General features: G+C 33.2%; 1 protein-coding gene across 1 annotated transcript in view; it reads left to right on the top strand.

The window, feature by feature from the left end:
* Positions 1-19,977, top strand: part of LOC129219291 (CREB-binding protein-like) — a 123,843-nt gene extending 103,866 nt beyond the window's left edge. Inside the window, exons 3-4 of the mRNA XM_054853630.1 lie at positions 501-692; positions 19,600-19,977. Of these exons, the coding sequence (XP_054709605.1) occupies positions 501-692; positions 19,600-19,695 (288 nt within the window). The 3' untranslated portion in view covers positions 19,696-19,977. The remainder of the gene's footprint in view (positions 1-500; positions 693-19,599) is intronic.
* The last annotated feature ends 2,526 nt before the right edge of the window (positions 19,978-22,503 follow it).

Below are 22,503 nucleotides of genomic sequence, written 5' to 3'. Positions count from 1 at the left end.
TAACAGTTTAAGGGGGTTTCATGATCCCCATGACCCTCCACTTGTACCCGCCACTGTTCATCCCACCTCCTCGACTCGACTGACCCTGTCTGTGTTTACGAAGCATTGAAGATGGCGAAGAGCACTGGCATGGCTAGATTTTTTCTTTTTTACTGGGTGGAGAGAGGGTGGGGAGGTTTTAACTGAACTCATTTTCTATAGTTGGTGTTTTTGATCATAATTAATTTCACGTGCACTTATTAATGTACTAGACTTGGCAATAGGGCATAACACAAAAGGTTTGTGGGGGGGGGGGGGATAGTCTGAAACCCTCCCTGCACGCACACCAAAGAGAAGTTTTGAAAATAAATGTACACATTTTTGATTGTTTGAATACTATTAGCTCTTATACCTGGGAATCGATAACAAATTTCACCAGAAAGTTGAAATAGGCTCAAGCTTTTGGTGAAATTTGTTACGATTGGTTGACTTTTTAAAATAACAATCTTCTTTTTTCTCAGAACCCTGGTGCGGCTCAGTTAGGACAAGCAAACAACAGTCCCTTTCATGTCTACAATGCTGTGTCAGCACCTCAAATAGGACATCCTACATCAATATCTTCCATTAGTGTAAGGCAGTCACAAGCTATAACTAGTATTGCAATGAGCATGCCTCCCAGATACTCAACTCCAGTAGACTCCAATTTAGCAAATGTAAGTTCATCCTTTTGGTTTGAAATGTAATTTTGGATTTATATTTTGATATACGTATGGAAACTTTAAAAAACTGCTTTGGGGCTGTGGACAAATGATGTCACGGAGGGGGAGGGGGAGGGGCGTGAAACTGTGTCAATTTGCTTCAAGGAGGAGGGAGCTGTAACAAGGATTTCTTAAATACGAATGTATGTTCGTGACGTGACCAAGGACAGGAGGGCGAAAGTGAGGTGTGACACTGTGACTGAATAAAGGAGGGAAGCGATCAAAAATGTTGGAAAAAAGTGACATCATTTATATATAGACAGCCCCATTCTCCAGTTTTTTTTTTTTCCACTGAACAAAAAAGAAATTTCTCTCAACCCTGGAAAAGTCTTAACCTTTCATACGAGATACATCGAACTTTGGTGTGAATGATTTGTTTTTCCAGGCTGTTTTGTAAAATAATGAGAAATTAGATAATTGCAATTTTCATAAGAGAGTTGGCATCATTTTGTGAAATAAGAATGCTTAGATTTTGAAAAAATCATTAACATAAAATTAGGAATCTTGAAAAAGGTTTGAAAGAGCAAAATAATCATTCAAAATTAACTTTTTAAAAGTAGGTGGATATTTAATTTTTCTTTTTAAAAAATCGTTATTTTGATTCCATTTTTTTAATTTTTTCGAAAAAAGTAGAACATAATGGCTAGAAATAATTCTTAAGTAATACTTCAAGTACACTTCGATATTTTTTAGCATGTCAAATTGCATAGTAGTTTTAACATCCACGCTATTTACGCAAAATACTGAATAAAACCTTGTTATACTAAAGAACTTAACTATTCAGATAGCTCACAAAAGTGTAATAAAATTAGCTATAAAATTATATAAATCACGTTTCTATACGTGCTGAAACTTCTACAGTAAACAGCAATCAAGTGCTCGTTTGCAAAAAAAATATTAAAAAGAAATGTCTTTATTTTTTCTAATCGCACATAGTAAAACTGAATCGTATTTTCTACTTTACAGTAATTTTTCTACTTAAGTACCGATACGACGGAACCTATGAACGTGCGTACGTACTGAATTCCATGAATGGATATACGGTAGCTGTAGCTTCTGAAAGTCAACGATTTTCATGTTTAAAATCAGGGGTCTGGCCAGGGGAAATTTGGGTCCGTTAACGGACCCTTCACAAAAATACGATCACTTAAAACGGACCCTTCACAAAATTCCGATCAACCAAAACGGACCCTTCACAAAATTCCGATCAACCAAAACGGACCCTTCACAAAATTCCGATCAACCAAAACTGACCCTTCACAAAATTCTAATCATTAAAAAAGGATCTTTCACAAATCATTTATTGTAAAAGCAAATTTAAAATCAAAATAACGGCTAATTTTTCAAAAGAAATGTCTGCATATTTCTGTGATGCTTACTGTTTCTTTTATCACAGCAGAATAAAAATAGCCTGCAACGATGTTGTTGTTATAGATTTTTCTGAAAATGTTATGGCCTCTGCATATTGATATTGCTGCCTCAGCACCTTTCTCCCTCTGCTCTCAATCTAAACAATAATAACATATCAGCGAATTGAACTTGGTACTGCTAACAAATAGAATAGCTATAGGTTGGGGAAGAAATGTGATCGCTTCAGATATGGTTACCAACTATAAAATTAACATTAACGCTAAATAAATAAACGTCTAGTAAACCTTTCACAGGGACTTGGAAAATATTCCTAACATTTTCCAGCTTGGCAATTTTTGTGCCTTTATGGTGTGATGTTTTAACGTTATCTTAAGAAGAAATTATATTAGTTTTGAATTTTTTATGCTAACAGGGGTGCTCGTGTATCAGGTTATAAACCGGAATTCCTGTATTTTTTTCCTATGTCCATATCGGGAATCTGGTATTGTCCATTGTTTTACATTACCCCACCTCCTTTTTTTTTTCTTTTCTAACTACGAATTTTCGGCGAAAATGTCGGTGGTTATCAATAATATTCATCATGTAAACCTTTTAAAATGCAATTCTAAAATTGTTTTACTTAAATAAACTCTTTTATTTGCTGTTTTTCGCTCTTGATGCCTTCATTTTGAAAAACGCGATCTCTTTGCATCCGGTATGACAATCAAATCTTACTCATTTTTCATGCTAACTAAACTTTGTTACGAGGCAAATAAATGAAAATTATCATTATTTTTAGTGAAATCATTAGTTTAAGCAGAATTTCGTGTTCTTTTAAAAGTGTCAAGACGGTTCGATGGTTTAATTTTATTTTTGCTTCAACTATGTCGATAGACATTATCAATATGTTTATCATTAACCTTTAATATGCAATTTGAAAAGATTTTACTAATAAATTCTTTTATATTCCGTTCTTATACTTTTGATGCCTTCACTTCAAAAATTTCAATCTTTTTGCATCCGCTATAGGAATGGAATTTTTTGCATTTTTTTAAATGCTTACTGCGCTTTATTCAGAGTTAAAAAAATAAAATTTATACTTATTTTTGTTAAAATTACAAATTTAAACCGAAATTTCGTGCTCTGTAAAAATTTCATGCGCCAAAAAGCTAAATACTGAACAACTGCCTGATTTTTTTTCTTTTTTTCAATTATTTTATGATTTTACTCTTTATACAAAATCTTCAGAAAAAATTTCTAGTACAATTTAACAAGATGTGAAACGGTATATAGATACTGATACATCTAGGTTGACCATCCGCTGGAGAATGATACCTCCCTATTGCTATGATAACCTTCGAAAATGCCCTAGAAAAGACAAAAAATACTGTAAAACTTCCAACAAATTATTTCAATGCCGTAGTTTGCTCCATGAGCCTCCCCCTCCCCCAAACGCATTTATTAATGTTTATAAATTTAAATTTTTCGTTTTTACAAAATAATTTTATTTTACAAAAAAAAAACGATCTTTCATAAAAATTTTTTTTGATTTTTCACAAAAAAATTTCGTTTTTCACAAAAATATTTGATTTTTCACAAAAAACGGACCCTGTGAAAAACCCTGGACAGACCCCTGAAAATATTACGAAATTTGTTTGCAAAAGCAAGTTAAGTTTCTTTCAGAAAAAACATTCTTAACTTTGCTACAGAAAATTTAAAAACAAAAAATATTTTTTAGTATTTTGCTTGCTTCGTGTGAGAATTAAGAAGAGGTTAGTTAACTATTGCAGCAGTCTCTCTCTATAATCTTATCTTGATGAGTTTTTAAGCAGTAAAAATTAATCCATTCCCTCCATTTTATTAACTTTATCCCATTCATTGAGTGTTAGTTTAAAGCTTTATGAAATTCATTTAAAACAAACAGCCTGGAAACTCGTAAAGGAAATGATGGAAAAAGAGAGAAATACTGGTTAGTTTCTGTGTTAATGTTCTCTTTTTAGATATTTTGTGTATGAGTGTTATAATTTTTGGTGTTGAATGATATGCTTGTTTCATTATTATGTGTTTTAGTATACTAAGTGCAGTTTACTCTCGATAATTCGAAGCCTTGAAACTCAAATATGTTTCACTCGGAAGTTTTCATTCGGGGCCCCCCAAATAATTTAGTGTTTTCAATACAAAGTTGTCTCTGTATTTTGAACGTACGCGTTTTTAAGTCGAAAATTTTGAGAAAGTTTTGTTTTCATTTTATGCATAAAAATATAGCCCAAAAAAGTTTTTTTCCCTTAAATACATTGCTTTGCTCATCAGCTTGTATGAGGGGGATAATTTATAAATAGTGCTCCTAAATGCATAGCGTAGCAAGATTGCTTGAAAAGTAGCCGATCGGGCAATTTTTTGCCGTGGCTGCCGACGAAAAATTTAAGAAGCAGCTGGCATATCTTTGATTCAATTTGAAATTTTGGCAAAAATTGAAAAGGGTAGCCTTTATTCAGACTGAAATGATCGTGCTTTCAGGACAAAACGACGTATAAAAATAATGCGAACTGAAGTCGAGGAAAAAAAAATTGGTCCTAGGGCTCGAAAATTATACTACCCGACATGCCCGGGCATGTAAAAATTACGATCGGGCATAAATCTTTTACTCTTACATGCCCGGCTCCTAAAACTTTATTATTTCGTATTTTATTGAAAAATTACCGTATCCTTACTTGGAGCTCAAAATTTATTTCAAGCCCTACTGCTAAGATGGTTTGCGATCCTTCCCGTTAAATTTCGTTAAATTTAACGACGGCTTATTATGTACTATTTATTCAAACTATTTTTTTAATGATTTATATAAAAATAATTCGTCTGATTAATGCTGCACGACAAATTCAAATGCTTTTATTGATATACATTAAGGGAAACTGGGGATGTAAAAATTCGTGCATGCATCTTTGAGACAAACATGCCCGGCAGGGCATGTAAAATTTTAAGGATTTTTCTAGCCCCAGCAGGTCCTACGACGGAAACGATAATTAAAACGGCTTTAAAGGCATTGGTTTCTTAAACAGCTATGATAACGGACCTAAAGTGACTGACGAATCGGTCTATTCTGAAACCTTTGTTAATATCGACTAAGCGAAAATGATTTTTTTTTTTTTTTTTTTTTTTAATATTGAAGAAAATGTAACTGCGTTCGAATAATCATTCTATGAAGCGATTGTGCAAGAGTTTGCTTGTGTAGATTCAGGTGAAGAATCTTCACTACCTCCAATTAATCAGCAAGTATCCGATTTTACTAATATTTTGTTGCAGTACCTGAAAAAGTTCGAAAGCGTGGCTAAGTCGAATAGTGTTTACAAAACAAACATACTTTTTACGATACGACCCAAAAGAAAGCTAAACACAGTCAAAAATAACTTCAATATTTAATGAAGCTAATTTTCTGTAAAGATATTTGTATGCAGTACTAATAAACACATTTGTTCAAACTAAGTGTTAGTCTATGCATTATTTCTGGAAAAGAAAATTAAAAAAAGAAAATGGTTATGAAAGCTGGAGGAGGGGGGGGGGGGACTTCCTTAGAAGTTCGAATTATCGAGAATTGACTATGTTATGAATGTTCTTTTGCAATTGCATTTATGTGTCATTTAAAAACCTATATCAGTGTTTGTCAAAATTTCCCCTTTGTTATTTTCTCTCTGCTTTGGAAAACGCGAATGTTTTTTGTAAACAGAACCTGCATCAAACCAGAGGACTGCTAGTATTAAATGGCAATCCAAACTGCAATTCGACAAAACAATGCCCATAATGCCCTTTTTTGCGTTTGTGAGTCCTAGGGTTCGCCGATATACTGCCGTGGGCACGTAAAAAGCAGTAACTGCTTTTTTTTTTTTTTTTCATTTGTGGCATTTATGTACGTTAGCCTTATTGTACAAACTCGCTTATTTGGTTTCCGCTGAAAAAAAGGTGCGAAAAAAAGTCTTAATTCCAACATCTCACTATTGTTAGTATTGAATCCATCACACATTTCTTCAAATATCTCACTCATTTCTGCAGATACTGCCGTTTACCTGCCCACGGCAGTATATATCACGATATATATGTCCGATATTTAAAAATAACATGATATTTTTATGTTTTCGATATTTTTCAAACTACGGTATATTTAAATTATATTAATCATAGTAATTTTGTTTATTTTTTTTAAATAACCGAAGAGTTATATACTATATTTTTATGTTGTGTAAATAGATCCTTAATGTAACGAAGTAACATAATGATCCTATTTTATTATTACTAATGTAACAATTTCGATTCAGATTGAAAGGGCCTAGTTTAATATTAAATGTTGGTCAGAAAACAAATGTCGCACTGACTGCATTTTTTTTTCTTCTAAATTATATAACAGTGTATAAGTAGCTAACAAAAGAAAAATGAGTAACGCAGCTTATGCTTAATTAACTCAATTAAAATCGTATAAGATAAAATGTACAGTGTAATATCCAATATCAATATATTTTATAGCATTAAATTATCAATTTTTGTAAATGAATGTAAATATCAATCATAAAAAAATACCATTTAAAATATGTAAATTTTTACATGAAATGTATATGAAGTTATAAATAATGAAAGAAACATTAATGTTTCAGCATCATATTGCAATATTATTAGGAAATAAAGATTAATTTGAGAATGCAGAGACTTTAGCTTGTGCTGATTGAAAATGTCGAATACGTATCAAAATATAGGTTATTTTTGATATTTTCGAATCAACATATTTTCGAACCCTGGTGAGTCCTGACTGCAAGTGGTGACAACGTATTTATTATATTTGCAGCACCTGGAACTCCGCAATTAGTCAGCTTGAGTGCTATGGCAGGTTCTGTTTACTTTCTAGGGTCCTAAAGTGGAACACAAACCAAAAAACCCTGATCGCTAAAATGGATCATTCGCTAAACTCAGTCGCAAAACCGAACCGCACAAAATTGTTTGCTTTTATTTACAGGGGGGGGGGGGAAATCCCAATAACCCTTAAATGAATCGTATTGCCATTTGGCAACATACCCAATTTAGTCTTGTAAAATTCTATAAAAACAAATTGAAACAATAGTTGCCAAAAAACCAAGGAAATACTCACTGAAGATGCTATGAAATCGATTTTAAACTCGTAAATGCACGCACCATCAACCTGATGGAAAATAAAAATAGTTTTCTTTCTTCGAAGTTCGCAATTGTAGGACTTTTTTTTTTCTTTTTCTTTTTTTTTTAAATCATAGTGAACTTGAAAATACTTATTTTTTTTGACTTGATGACGAATAAATTTCATTCGTAAAACATTTTGACAATTTTTATCAATTCTTTGGGAACTAACTATGAATTTCTTTTGAGTATTTTTTTCATGATTTGAACAAAAGTTTAAAGCCAAAGAACATGTTTTAAAGTGCTTAAAAAAAAAAAAAATCCACGCATTTAAGGGTTAAATGCTTAGAAATATGAATTATAACTAAATCTCTATAAATCAAAATTCTTATCTCTCGAGATTTCGCTCTGATTTCGGCGGCAAATTTAGTGCTTGAAGAAATAATTTTTTTTCCCTCTTACTTTTTAAACTGTCCAAAATTGAACAAGAGCTGTGCCGAAAATTGCGTGCCATACTTTTTCAGTCTTGTCGCATTCTGTAAATATATCAATTATTTTGAAAGTTGAAAGTTCTTAACGCATGATTTCTTGAATAGATTTTTTTTTTAATTTAATTTTAATCATTATTATTTTGAACTTTATTTTAGACATTATTTCACAGTTGTTGCAGGGCTCGAAAATAATACTGCCGACATGCCCGGGGCATGTAAAAATTCTGATCGGGCATGAATATTTTACCCTTACATGCCCGGCACGTAATTTTTGATCAAATATTTTTTTTTTTACTTTATTTCTTCATAATTTATTGAAAAATTACTGTATCCTTGGAGCTCAAAATTTATTTCAAACTCTACTGCTAAAATGGTTTGCTATTTCCGGTTTGCGTGGAAGCGATCCTTCCCGTTATATAATTTAAATATTGTTAAATTTAAATACAACGACGGCTTATGTACTATTGATTCAGACTAATTTTTTTTTTAAATGATTTATATAAAAATAATTAGTCTGATTGATGCTGTACGACAAATTCAAATGCTTTTTTTTTTTTTTTTTTTGATATACAACAAGGGAAACATGGCATGTTAAAATTCGAGCATGTGTATCTTTTAAACAAGCATGCCCGGCAGGGCATTTAAAATTTGAAAAAATTTTCTAGCAATGAGTTGTTGGTATAACCTACACTTTTAAAACAGCAAAATCTACTGCTTTTGTGTGTAAATATCATATAACTGCATATTATTTAAAATTTAATGTATATTTTTAATAAAACTGGTAAAAGCAACTGTAGTTTATGTTGTTATTATTATTATTTACTTATTTGTTCTGTTGGAATGAATTTATGTATGTTAGTGGTAATGCACAATGTTATAAAGTGAATAAAATTTATTCCTTGGCTTCATTTATTATTTTGAAAAAATAATTCATGAAAGTAACTGATTTTGGCGCATATAAAAAGATGCGTGAAGAGTAAGTAACCATCATTGAAATGTCAAATTATTGAGTGTATATTTTTTGTAGTTCATTTGGTTTTATTTAATTTTGGAAGCATGCCACAACTGCTATCTCTAATGATTCGGGAGACCTCAGAGTTCTTTTCTTCTCTTTAATTTTTTTCAAAACCAACAAGTCCCCCCATTTCATTTTCTTCTCATTTGTAAATTATTAAAGCATTACAACTCTTTGTAGTTGTAGTTATATTAGTCAAGCTGAGCTTGCCCGACCAGATGTCATGTCAGTCTTGCCTGAAACTAGAGAACCGGCCCTGGGGGGGGGGGGGGGGGGATTTCTCTTCCGATGGAAAGATACTGACAAAAGTAGTTTTGGGTCATCATTGCTCAGAATAATTATTCCAGTTGTAGGCAATATGTAGATTTAACCGAATTCGTTACGTGGAAACCTATGAAATGGATTCGGTAAAAAAAATCATGTTAGGAACTTTTCCTAAAAAATAATAAACAAAGATTAAAAAACATTTTTAAAAAGCCAAAAGTAAACGCAAAAGAATGTTCAGAAAATTCTGATTGCAATTAAATCGGAGAAATACGTGCCCAGTAATAACATTTGCGTTGCAATGATTTCCTGAAAAGTAAAAGCTGAATTTTGCTTGGGTTTGTTTTAGTTTTATTTCAATTCAAATGGGAGCTTTGTTCTAGAGAGAACCATAAAGAACAAAGAAAAAAAAAACTATCTGGGAAGCGTGAAAATATATCCCGAAATCTAGAGCATTATGGCGCTGGTAACAAAAAGGAGAGGGGGGGGGGGAATGAGAAGAAACGTGTGGCCTTGAACTGCGTCGGTTGTCGACTTCCATGCGCGAGGAAGAAAATGAAAGCTCAGCTGCAAGATAACTCTGACATCACATTTAACAAAGCTGTGTTGATAATTATTTGATAGATTCGATCTTCGTTTTTATGTATACTTGCATATTCTTCAATCAAAGAAAATTTATTTGTCTTTATTTTGTATTTGTTTATTTTGTGTATGAGCTTTTTCACAAAGTGAAAGCAAGCACGTAAGTTTCTGAACATAAAGTGTATTAAAATTCCTTTTTAACTGACATGTTAATTAAAGCTTGACCACGGCTGACCTTGAAGCGGAAAGATCATTTGTGGCAAATCAGCCAGAAAGCGCCGAGTAGTAAGAGGCGCGTTCTCGCTGATATTATCTCTTACAAAATAATGACAACTTTTTATGAATGATTGTGCCGCTTCAAGGTCATCCGCCATCTCTCCGTGGTCAAGCTTTAGCTGATTTTTAACTGCGTGTTAGTAAAGCAGCAAAATTCCAAGCATTAGTTAACATTACGTGTGTGTTGGTTGGCATCAATGTGAATTTTTTAGTAATTTTTATTGTCATTTTTGTAGAATCGTGTATGCGATTTTTGAATTGGCGGTTTTATGAAGAGGGTAATGAGTTCTTTCTTTATCTAAAGGGTTATTTTGTGCGCAATTTTTTTTTCTGGTTGACGATCAATTTTGATTTCTTGTAGCATTATTACATTAAATAGTTTTTAATTAACTTATCTTTTTACTGTAAAGCTATTGGTTAAAATTCGCTTTTCCGGAATTTTTTCCCGCTCTTCGACGGAGATAAGAAATGAATAATTACTAAACAAAGTCTGCCTAAGGTGAAGTAGAGGGGGAAGCTGTAATGTACTTATAGTGCGGCCTTTGTCAGTTGAGCTTTGACATTGACAGTGTTTACTTCTTTTTAGGGTAACTGGCACTGAGTTGAGTTGGATAACTTTCGTAGTAGTTAGGAATTTTGCTTTTTCCAACTTAAATCTGCTCAATTACGAGGCCCTTTTTTTACTGAATTCCCAAAACAAAGTAAAGCATTGTCAAGGTCATAGCTTAAATAACCAGAGCTGCACTAGATGATCTCTGGTCGACTGGAAACTAACAATGGTCCAGTCGTCCAAGACCACAAAAAAAATAAATAAACAAATAAATAAATAAAAATGAAAAAAAAACCCCTCCGGACCAGCAGAAAATAAATTTTAGTGGTCCATGGGACCAGTGAAGTTTTGTTCTTGTTTTCCTTTCAAAAAAACCTAAGCAACATCAGTTTTTGAAACTGTTGAGATTTGCACCTTAATTTAATGTTCAGGTTTACTTGGCAAGAAAAGATAGATTAAAAAATTTCTACACAGCTATATAACATATCTACCCATTGTCTTTCTTCGGAAACAACACAGATAAGATTTTGCTGGTTTCATTCCTACAACATGGAAAACAGAACGATGCCTTCACTTCCCCAATCGCGCAGACGTGTCTATTGAAAACTGCAATTTTAAACCATTTTGTCTTTTTTCTTTTCTTTTTTCATAATTTAAAACCAGGACACATGAATGGACCACTAAAAGTATGAAACAGTGAAATTTTGCAGTTAGTGGTCCATTGCACTAGTAACTTATTTCTCTAAACCCCTGATTTCTGGGAAAATACTCTGAGAAATTCAACTGGTCTCAACAAAGAGTATCTCCCTACAGTGTGTGTATCTTTTTCTTTTACAAGGGCGTCATGCTATGCAAACAGAGTGGTGAGGAGAAATGAAAAGTTCTTACGTGTTTTAAACTACCGCATTAAAATACGACATATACGCTAAAATCAAAGGCTCTGGTTTCGCCCCTCCCCCTTCTTTCCACCTCCCAAGCGGCTCTAAACAAGTTATAGAAGACCCGAGGCCAAAGGCACCCACATGGAGGGGGGGGGGCAAGTGGAGGCTCAAGGCCCCCCCCCCTTGAAATCAGAACTTCCTTGCTTTTAGTTCTTTTTTCTTTGCAAAGATGTGAAAACATTTATTCTCCAGAAATTAATGAATAAGTTATTAAAAAAGTCAAATTTTAATAACGAATCTACTGAAATTGGTTTCTATGGGGAAAATATCTGAGCCCCCTCCCCCCCCTTAAAATCTTGCATATGGGCGTCCCTGCCCGAGGCTGCCATTTGGTAACCCTAAACCAATGGTGCCTTATATTTTTCTACCAATGGGCCAAAACTCATAAAATATCAAAACTTTTATTTATTTTTCAAATAAACATGGGAAATATGGAAAAGGGTAGAAAATTGAAAACCAATAATTGTCTTCTGCCACTATGATTCTCTTATTAAATGCATCTGTTTTCAGAAACAATTTTCAGAATAGTTGGCTCCACATTTGTAACATTGTCGTTAATCGTGCTCAGGGACTGATTTACGGCGGGGCATTCGGGGCCCAGGGCACCAAAGGAAAGGGGGCACCAAATTTGTCTCTTTTTTTTTTGTGCAAAAAGACAGAGTGCAAAAAGATAAAAAAAAAAAAAAAAAAAAAAAAAAAAACTCGAACAGTTTTATGATGGACAATGTGAAGAAGTCATATTAGACTCTAAGCAAAGTTTCAAGGTTTCCTGTTTTTATGTAATCTCTTATAATTTGATTACAAAACTGAAATTCAGAATGTCAGCCTATGATGGCATGTTAAGGAAATTTTCTTGCTTGTTTGAATGCGACAAGCAAAATATTCGAGAAAGTGCAAAAGATCTTCAAAAATCTTATTCCTGTGATTTGGAGTTATCTTATCCTGATGAATTTATTCATATTAGTTCAATCATCGGGAAAAAAAAAGTTCAGTCACCGAAAAGTTTAAAAAAATCCATAAACTTGGTAAATGGATACTTTTGCCAACGTAGATACAGCCCTGAAATTGTTTTTGACTTTGGCAATCTCCAATTGTAGTGGAGAACGATCACTTTCGCTATTGAAGAGAACTAAGTGTCCTTTGCGTACTCTCATTTCTGATAGTAAATTATCTTCATTAGCTCTATTATCAATAGAAGGAAGTTTGACCGCAAAACTTGGTTATAAGAACATTATAGAAGAATTTACTACAAGAAAACAAAGGAGAAAACAGATGAACGCAGAAAGCACATTATGATTTACCTTAACCATCATAGTTTCTCCATCTGCGACTATAAAAAATCTCCTTACATGAAAATCAGGAATTAATTTTAGTTTTCTTTCTATCAAAATAATATCCAAAAATTACCTTCATATTTTTTTGGGTGGGGGGGGGGGCACCATATCTGTCAGTGCCCCGGGGCACCCAAGTGTGTAAATCGGTCCCTGATCGTGCTCTTTAATTTTTAATATTAAACGAAACAACGGGCCTAGTGAAACAGCTTCGCAGGCCGTATACTGCCCAAGGCAATTAAATTTCTGTGATGAAATTCCTTTATGCACGACCCCCAAATTATATTTTATATACAATCATAAAATGCAGAATCGTCAGTGTTCGGTGCTTTTAAACCGCCAACATGCCTGCTTTATGCGGAGTTCTACATTCTGCATCTGACTCCTGTTATAGTGCCTAGAAAGAGTAGTGTGCCGACCGGCGCTTTTTTCCCCACGATTCTTGAAGAAAAAGTGTATGAAAACCGCTAGATGGCAGTGCGGTCGAGATGTACGTTCAATTTCGCGGTGTTTACATTAGTAGACGCGGGATTTTGTTACAATTTAGTTCCGCGTTTCTCTTTTTTACCTTTATTTCGTGAATATTTCATGAAACAGCATTTAAGGCTTTTAATGGAGACATCAAAGTTGAACATTGGAGAAAATAAAGCTTCATCTTGTTTCGTACCAGGGTGCAAAAGTGGGTACAAAACATGCAAGGAAAAAGTTGCGCTTTTTAAAGCTCCAGCAGATGAAGAAAAACTAAAGTGGAACTCGTTAATTCCCAGGTTAGATAAAGTTTTTGATAAATATTGCTCAATTTGTGCTCTGCATTTCGAAAAACATTTTATTGAAGCTCATTTTAAGCATATTATAAATGGTGAGGAAGTTTTGATTCCTCGCGGAAAAACTTTTTTTAAAGATGAGGCAATTCCGACAATTTTCCCCAAGTCTGCCAACATACTTTACTAAAAAATTACCAAAGAAAAGGTCCATCAGGAATTATGCAGTTAAGAAAAATGTTCCCTGTTAGAAAAAAATAAAATTTGATCTTTCCGCAGATGAAACTGAAATAACCAAGTATAAATCTATTATAAATGAAATTGTTCATATTAATTTGCCTAACGAATATTGGGTTTGTATGAAATTTAAAAATCTCCAAATATTGTAGTTTTTGTATGTAATGAAAATTATGTGGAAAATAATATTGACGATAAAAAGATCATTAGATCATTATTGAAGTAGACACAAAGACAAGGATGTTTTCAAAACAAAATTTTACACAATTGACTGAAAATTTGATACTTATATTTTAAGACAAATGTATTATCAATCGAGATGGCTTAGGGCGGAATTTGTTGTTGTTTTTAATGCCACTTGGGAGACTCAAGCCCCATTCATGTAGCCAGCATGAGTTTAAAGCAGAATGGAGCGACTCTTAAGTCAATGAGGCCCCTAAATGAGAAAGAGCCCGATTTGGACACGGTATATGGTAGCATCACCTCTACAGTTTATAGGTCTGGAGAATAGGTTGGAAATCTCCAGCAAGGCTACGCCTGGTAACTGTTAGCGACCGACCATTCGACTTTCGGACAAACGGAATCAACGAGCACGTAAGTTATATTAAATTTTTTTTTTTTTTAATTTTAGCCTTTTAAAATCCTGTACGAAATTGATAATAATTTTTGTTATCGTCCCCCGTTATCGAGATAAAAGGTATTTAAGTCTCCCGAAATTTTAAGAAAAGTGGCAAATTTAAACACTTGGCGAGGGATTGAAGGTACCAGCTTTATTATTAGTAGAGAAATAAGAGACGCGCAGTTATTGAATACTTGGGGGGCCATTCTTTAATTACGTAAGTATGATTTTGGCAATTTTTGATCCCCCTCCCCCCATGTAAGGGTACGTAAGATTTTTCACCCCCCCCCCTATTCTTACGTAAGATTCCATTTCGTTTTTCAAAATGAGAAAATAACAAATCTTGGAATCGTTACATCACTGGAATCGTTATTAAATTCACAATATTAAATTTAACTTTTTGCGTAAATAAATAGTTACTGAAAAGTTGGAATCTAAACTGAATGTTTTTTCGATTTTTTCAAAATGTAATATTAATTAAAAATAAGACATGCCATACATAATGCGACTCTTTTATTATATTTTACACTATTCATTCTTTGTAAAACAAATAAAAAAACATCTTATCCTAACACGTTTTTTTAACTTCCATACGCAAATGGAACATAATCTCAGCCAAATAAATCACTTGTTGACCGCGCAATTTCTAATGTGAAATACCGACTTGGAAAATATTACGTAAGAATGAGTTTGACCCCCCCCCCCCCAAAGGTACGTAGAGGCTTTTCCAACCCCCCTCCCCCTCGGGATCCTTACATATTTAATGAATGGCCCCTTATAGTCTACTATTTTCATTGAAGATAAATTAGCATAAGGTAATTTTATATTCTTCAAAAAATAAATGAACACCCATGTAACAAATAGCACTTATTACAGAATTTGTCTTTTGCGCAGAAATAAGTTCAATCCGAAAAACGGGGCTTTTAAACTGCGAAATGAGCATGCAATCGCTGATTTAAAACGAGTCTGATTGAGGAGCATAACGTACACCTCGAGCGCAGCGCCATCTGGTTTTTCCTCAGATCTGACCTCACTTTTTCCCCGTCGATCGGCACACTGCTCTTTCTAGGCACTATACTCCTGTTTATGTAGTCGCTTAAAAATCGTAAAAGCTTTTATTACTTCACTCATTGCCGGTAAGAAAGAAAAAAACCGTTATTTTTAAACTATGTAAATGTAATTTTTTTAGTAATTACATTAAAAAACAATATTCATGACGTTTTTGTGTATCGAATGACGCGAAACTGATACGTTATCTCAATGATAAAATGTTTGAAAACAATAGTAAGTGGAATCGTCCAAAATCAAAACCAACCAGTGCACAACCGTCGCGCCATTTCAGAGTCGGGAGGTGGGGGGGGGGGAAGAGAGCGAAGTGTGCACTCGATACATTCTTTTGGGGAAAACAACAATATACATTCGCAAATGTACAATTACATAGGGTTTTAAATCCAAATTTGTAGGCAGTTAACTTTCCGATTCGTGGCACCTTTTCTAATGGTACCTTAGTCTTTATTATGTTATACATGTGGAGACTTCGCGGCATCCCTCGTCAATCACTGCGGCACCTACTTTGGGAACCCCGCTGAAAACAATGAACATAAGAAATCATATGAATTCTCCCCCTATCCACTATAAATACGTTTTCCTTACATTTGTTTAGCGTTTTTGTACTACTTAAACATTTCCATGCTTCAACTTTTAATTATTGCTTTAGACATTTTGCTTTAATATGCTTAGTGTAAAGATTTTCGTTTACTATTTAATTCACGAATCAAAGTGTGTGCACTTACCTATGATCTAGCTGCTGCAATTTCTTATCTTGCAGATCTGTAACAGCACATGTAATGTAAACGAAAATAAACTATTCAATGCATCTACGCACACGACTCACTAGTATCAAAGTAACTTGCATTGCTTCGGCAAGCACCTCTCGCTATAAACATAATTACGATGAGTTCATCCTTTAATGTACCCTGAAATCAAAAATGAATTTTTACACTTCTACCAAGCAAGCCTCTGTTCCGTTGTCATTTAGCATTCGTTCTTCTCCTGCCTGTTTTTCCGCGCCACCTTGGCGCGACTATTTGTCTATAAATGTTGCATTGTATAACGACTGCTGCAGTTACTTGACGAAATTTTTATTCTTTAGAAAAAAAAGGTAGGAATTATTTTATTTTCATACAATCCATCTCGATGCTATTTCTCTTTAACTGAGTTTAATAGAATTTTTGAATAAAATTGAACTTTTAATTTAGCTCATTGCTAAAAGTGTTTAGAATAAAACTAGAGCAATCAATTTATAACAATAAATAAATAAAACACGTGAGACAAAAAATAAATAAATCGCTAGCCGCCCACTAATTTTTCCAAATCATTTCTTTTCGTTTGAAAAACATTTGGTGTAAAACTTCGTTTTTGTTTTTTTTTTTAATGAGCAGCATTGTCTGACTATTACAAATAAAAATACTGGTAGATTTAGGTGGTTTTAAAAATAATTACAAATATTACTTTTTTTTTTTTGCTTTCCAGTTCAATTCTGAATAAATACATGTGGTTTCTCGCTCCTGTGTAATAAAAAATGTGAGCTAGTTGAGCTACAGTAGAGAACCAATTATCCGGGAAGTTCGGGACCATCTCTATCCCGGATATCTGAATTTCCCGGTTTTCTGGGTCGCGCTAAAAAGCGCTATTGGCCGATTGTTTAGAAAACTTAAATTACTATAGAAATAGAGTATATATATATATCTCGAAATATTAAAAACTACTATAGTGAGAGAATAATTCAAACACCAAAAAATTTAACTTATTCAAAAGACCTGAAAGAAACCTTCATACTGTTTGAAAAAAAAAAAAAAAAAACTTCGACGTTTTAAAACGAAAGAAAATGAAGGGGAGGGCAAAATACAAGTTTTTGAGAGTAAATTGCGATTTTTCTATTATAGTGTATGAAAACATTTGTTTTCATGAACGTATTGCTTTTTTTTTGTAAAGATGTTTTTTTTGCGATTACTATAGTTATTGATAACTATTGCTTTTACATTAAGTTAATATGAATAGAAATTTGATTTATGAATTCTTGCAGCCTTATTACAGTCTTGTGTTTAACGATTTCCAGATTCCACGATCAGCTATCCGGAAATTCGCAAATCTGGTTTTCGGCGCTTCCCGCTCTTTCGCTCTAAACGACTATAATTTAATTTAAGGCCATTCACAATAAAATATTGCATTAGAATGTGACAATATTTATTTCTTTAGGTTTCAGTTGGAATATAACACGAAAAGATTAATAATTGTAATTCAAGAAAATATTTTGGAAATTTTGTCCCGCTTAAAGAATAACCCTTTGAAGTTCGTTTTTGTTAACTTTTTCCCGAGTTATACTTGAGTAATATGGTATTTATTAAGAAACCGTTCATATTCTTTTAGGTACTTCAAAAAAAAAAAAAATGCTTAGTTTTTCAAAAATTGCCAAAAACGCGTATTTTTGAAAAATGGCAGGAAAATCGGCAAAAAGTAGCCGGTTTTTTGGTTCCCGGATAAAAGGTTCTGCACTGTATTTTAATGTCGATGCTACCTGCAAGTGACAATATGGCAAAAGCAGTGGTTGATCTTGTATTGAAGTTTCTGGAAGTAGTTTTCGATCTGATTGAGTTGAAGTTTTTAATGATTCTTACAGAGTAAATAACAGCATGTGCAAGACTTTTTTTTAAATAATTATGAATAATTAATGTTTTAAATAATACAAAGGAGTACGTATTGCATACAATTATTTAAAATGCAAAATGATGAAACATTACAAATGAATATAATTTCGTGACTCCTTTTAATTTTTTACCTTCGCTAAAAAAACGGACGAGGGCCCAAATTGAGTCTTTGAAATTATAGTTTATTTTTTCTTACCGAATTGAACCCTTCATTATTTTTATGAAATATTGTTTCTATTTAATATCTTAGAAGTAAAGTCGTTATAAATTTCTGCGGGATCATACCTAAAAATGGGCGTCCTTTTTTTTTCCATCCTACAGTTTTATTTTTGCTTCCAAGTTTTTACCTGTTTGGCATTTTTTAAAATACTAATGGGTTATTTTTTTCTTTTACGTGCTTCGCCATTCGGATCGTATTTTCTTTGAGAAAATAATAAATTATTTTTCTACAATTCTTATAATTGCTATAGTGTAGAAAAATGTAAAGGTGAGTGTATAGCATTGACACAGACATTTGGGAAGATTGAACTTTTTATGACAATCTTATAAACCACATATTTTGCCTCTCATATACGTTTTCGAATGGGAAAGAATTTCAATTTACTGAATGAATCTTCTTTTTTTACCGAATGATAAAATTCGAGGATGCACATATACCTTCAGTAGACATGAAGCACCACGGGGAAAAAAGCAGTTGAGCTGAGTGAACTTCGCTAGGCCTCAGACAAAATTTACCAAATAAGAAACTTCTTGTGAGGTCACAATGACTTTTCTTCGACGCACACCAGGTTTTCTGTAGTTTTCTGACTGCAGAATTTTCCTACAATAATACGAAACAAATCGTAAATTAATTGTTTCATGCCGCAGCTGAAAGCATGATAAAAACTACGAAAACTTCATAAGGTGAGGTAAGTTGTTTAAGAAATTATATTTTTAAAGAAATATGTAAAGGGCAATAAGCTAAAGCTGGGCTCTTTTTCAAATTCATTCGGGGGGGGGGGGGTGATCCTAGGAATTCTCCCGAATTAAAGTTACTATTTCAAGTAACAAATTTTGTGTATTAGGAAGAAAACTTACCTTAAGTCGTAGGTTACGCCATCCTACCTTGCGTCGCAAAATTTAAGACTGACACTACAGTCACCCACTTTTATCGTAGTTAATTTCTGCGAAATAAGATTATGCATTCATAAATCGAATGTTTTCCGAGTTAGAATGTATAACTTATAAAGAACCATTTAAATGCTTTTGTAGAGCATAATTGGACTCCTCTAAACGTAAAAGTATACCCTTTAATATTAGTCCTCATTAAATTCGCTTTTCTCAATATTCTACACAAAACATGAGAAAAAAATACATATTATAATTTTTAACTATGACAGTGTTGTTATTGTGCCTTAAAAAACTACGCACCAGCTGTTACTAATCTGTGAAAATAGTGCGACTTGTTGAATGATGAAATCAGTGCTTTCGTATTGAATATGACACATTTTTTAAATGACAGTAGTAATTTTTCATTTTTGTCACAAATTAATATTTTTAGTACTAACAATACTAATCAATTAGAATAACCTTTGCACTGAATTTTAGTGTCCTTCTGCTTTTTTACAGAGCATAAGCCGTGAGAAACGTTACAGGTTCACCGGCGCACATCGAATGAACATTCTAGAACGGCAACGTACTGAGACTGTTGCCGACATTCTTTGATTCTTATTTTAAAACTGAAGTGTCCGAAGACTCATGTAGTTCAGACTAACCAAGTCTGTTTGCTGCATTTTAACATTTCAAGTTGAACTGTAAACAACTCTATTAATAATGCTGCTAACCCCCTATTGTATATTCTTTCTCCCAAAAGATCATTTTCCTCGAGTGATGATTTTTTCTGAAGATTTGAATGTTATTCATCGATTTTAAAATGTTACAGTGTGAAGTTTGTGTTGTCAGCTGTTTAAATCATTCAATGTATAGTTATTACCCGTTTCCATGGACATTTTCAGATAGACAAATAAATATTTTGAACATTTTCGTTTCAAGAATTTATGATTTTATGTTTTAATACAGTTTGAAAAATTAAGTTTATTTTAATACACTGATTGTAATAATTTACTAGACAACAAAATTTGATATTCGTTCATATGAAGCAAATTAAATACGAACCCTTTGTAGTCTACTATCCGACTTAGGGTGACCTAGTCTCATCGAGTTTCTCATAAGTTATGTATAAAAATACAGTCGAGCCCCTTTGTAACGAATCCTCAACGGACTGGTTTAAGAGATCATCGCTATAACACGAGGGTTCGCTAGTCCAAAGATACTTCTAATGAATGTCTAAGTAAAATATTAGTATTGACCATTTTACTCAGTAAATAATCAAACTAAAAAGTTTTCGCTCTCTCTCTTTCATTTATCTATAGTAGGAAGAAACGAGGACTTATTTAGAGGGTGCCCCCCCCCCCCGCCCCAAACAAATTTAAAACTACTCATTGTGAATAAAAATTTTAATATTCTCAACATTAAATTTGGCTTATAATATTATACTATGACCTCTCCCAAAATAAATTCGTATAAACGCTCCTGCGGAGAAAGATATTATTTTTTATTGCAAGCTTTTGGATTTAAGCACATTTCGTTGATTTTTCTACCAACTGTTGAAAACAAATATATACTACATGTTTCTCTACTTTCTGTCGGAAAGAAACTTGTTCAAAACACTCAGTTCCTTCGAATTAAAATTCTGCCAGATAGCGGCTACAGTTACTTTAGAAAGGGAAAATTCCCAGTAAATTGAGACTTAGGCTTGTTTCCAATTCCAGAATAAATTTAATCTCGTACAGAAAAAACTGTTCGCTTGCATAATTTAGCCATGATCAGTGTAAAGTTCATAATATTATCAGAAAAATATTTGGTGAGGAATTTAGTTTCGGCAGGGGTATTCTAGTGAAAAAGGAATAACTATTGCAAAAAATAGTGTTTGCTTAAGGGAAAAATTGGGTATAGAATGTAACTGAGACGAGCTACGAAAAACTGAAAGGTTAAGAAATTTTTGTATCTCCCGATTTTCTAGCATTTGATAACACATGAACCTCGTAGGGCTTTAGTAGGGACCATTTAAAAGGTTCGTTACAACCAGGGGATCGTTACATCCCGAGCTCGCTGCAGCGGAGTTCAGCTGTATTACAAACACAATGGTTGTGTGTTATCTGAGCAAAAGTGCAAATCAGAGGATTGCCGCGGTTTGAAGTTTCAATATTGGAGTTTGCAGATATGTTAAGAATTACGTAGATCAAAATTTCTTGTAAATAACGCTCATTTGACGCAAAACTCGACATTTTCGCAGGAAATGTCAATGTTGCTTTGAAGAAAGCACTGAGAAATCTGCGTTAATGTTGCAAATTTCTGCAAAATATCTTCAAGAATTTGAAGATACTTGCAGAATTACTCAATTATGAAGCTTCAATCGCGACAGCTTTATGATTTGTTCCGCAGCAATTTTGCTCAGACAACCCTATACCAGCATGTTTGTAATATTATCTAAATTTTCATGTATAGCATATGAGAAAACTAAATGAGGGTAGGTCAACCTAAGTTGGATATTAAAACACGAACAGGGTAGTAATGAAAGAAGTTTTAAAAGGGTAGCAATCGAAATAACGTCTTGAGACACATTTTTGGCGCAAAAATTATCTGCCCTCGTTCACTCGTTATCGAAATATAAGTTTGTCTGCCGAAATTTCAAGAAAAACGTTAAATTTTAAATCTTAGAGTAATTGAACACGCAATTTCGCCGTCTGCATCCATCTACAAGTCTTATGAAAGATGTCCTCCGATTCTCGCTAAATTTGGCGACTTTTCTTTTCGGTATCTCTATTTCAATAACGGGTACACGAGGCCAAAATAATGCGACCAGAAACATCTTTTACAAACAGTGATGCCACGCCACAGCGAAACCTGAAAATGCAGGGAATTTTGAGTTTCCTTTAAAACCTGAAAAATACCGGGAATTAATTTTCTTTTTTTAAATTGAAGTTTTAAAAATCAGGTCGAAACACAATTAACTAACAAAAAATAAGATTTAAAAAAAAGGAAATTTTTTTTTTATTTCTTATTGAAATTTCTATCGTAAAGGGCAAAAATTCTTGTTCTGCTTAACTTTTGCATATTTTTTTCTTTAAAGTTGAAAGTAATGAATAATAAAGATTAACTTTGTATGAAGAAAAATAAAGACTAAACATAAATATTCAGCCACCATGCTGTTTATTTCAGTTTTAATGAATACTTCATTTCCCTTATTTAATTTATTTATTTTATCCCCATAATGAAACTATCAGAATATTAATTTTCTCATACAAATATCAATGTTCGCTGGTTTGTTATGCTGCATGCTCATACAGGGAAAACTCTGAGAATTACCCCCCCCCCCCCCCCCAAGATTGAGTGGCAAACCTGACGACGCTCTTTCGATTGCTACAAACTTTTTCATTATTTCACTATCTCACTATCGTGCGGTTTCTTGGT

This window comes from Uloborus diversus, chromosome 3, assembly GCF_026930045.1.
Source record: "Uloborus diversus isolate 005 chromosome 3, Udiv.v.3.1, whole genome shotgun sequence".
Lineage (NCBI taxonomy): Eukaryota > Metazoa > Arthropoda > Arachnida > Araneae > Uloboridae > Uloborus > Uloborus diversus.
The sequence above is the reverse complement of the archived record's forward strand: the minus strand, read 5'-3'. Positions and strand labels throughout refer to the sequence as shown.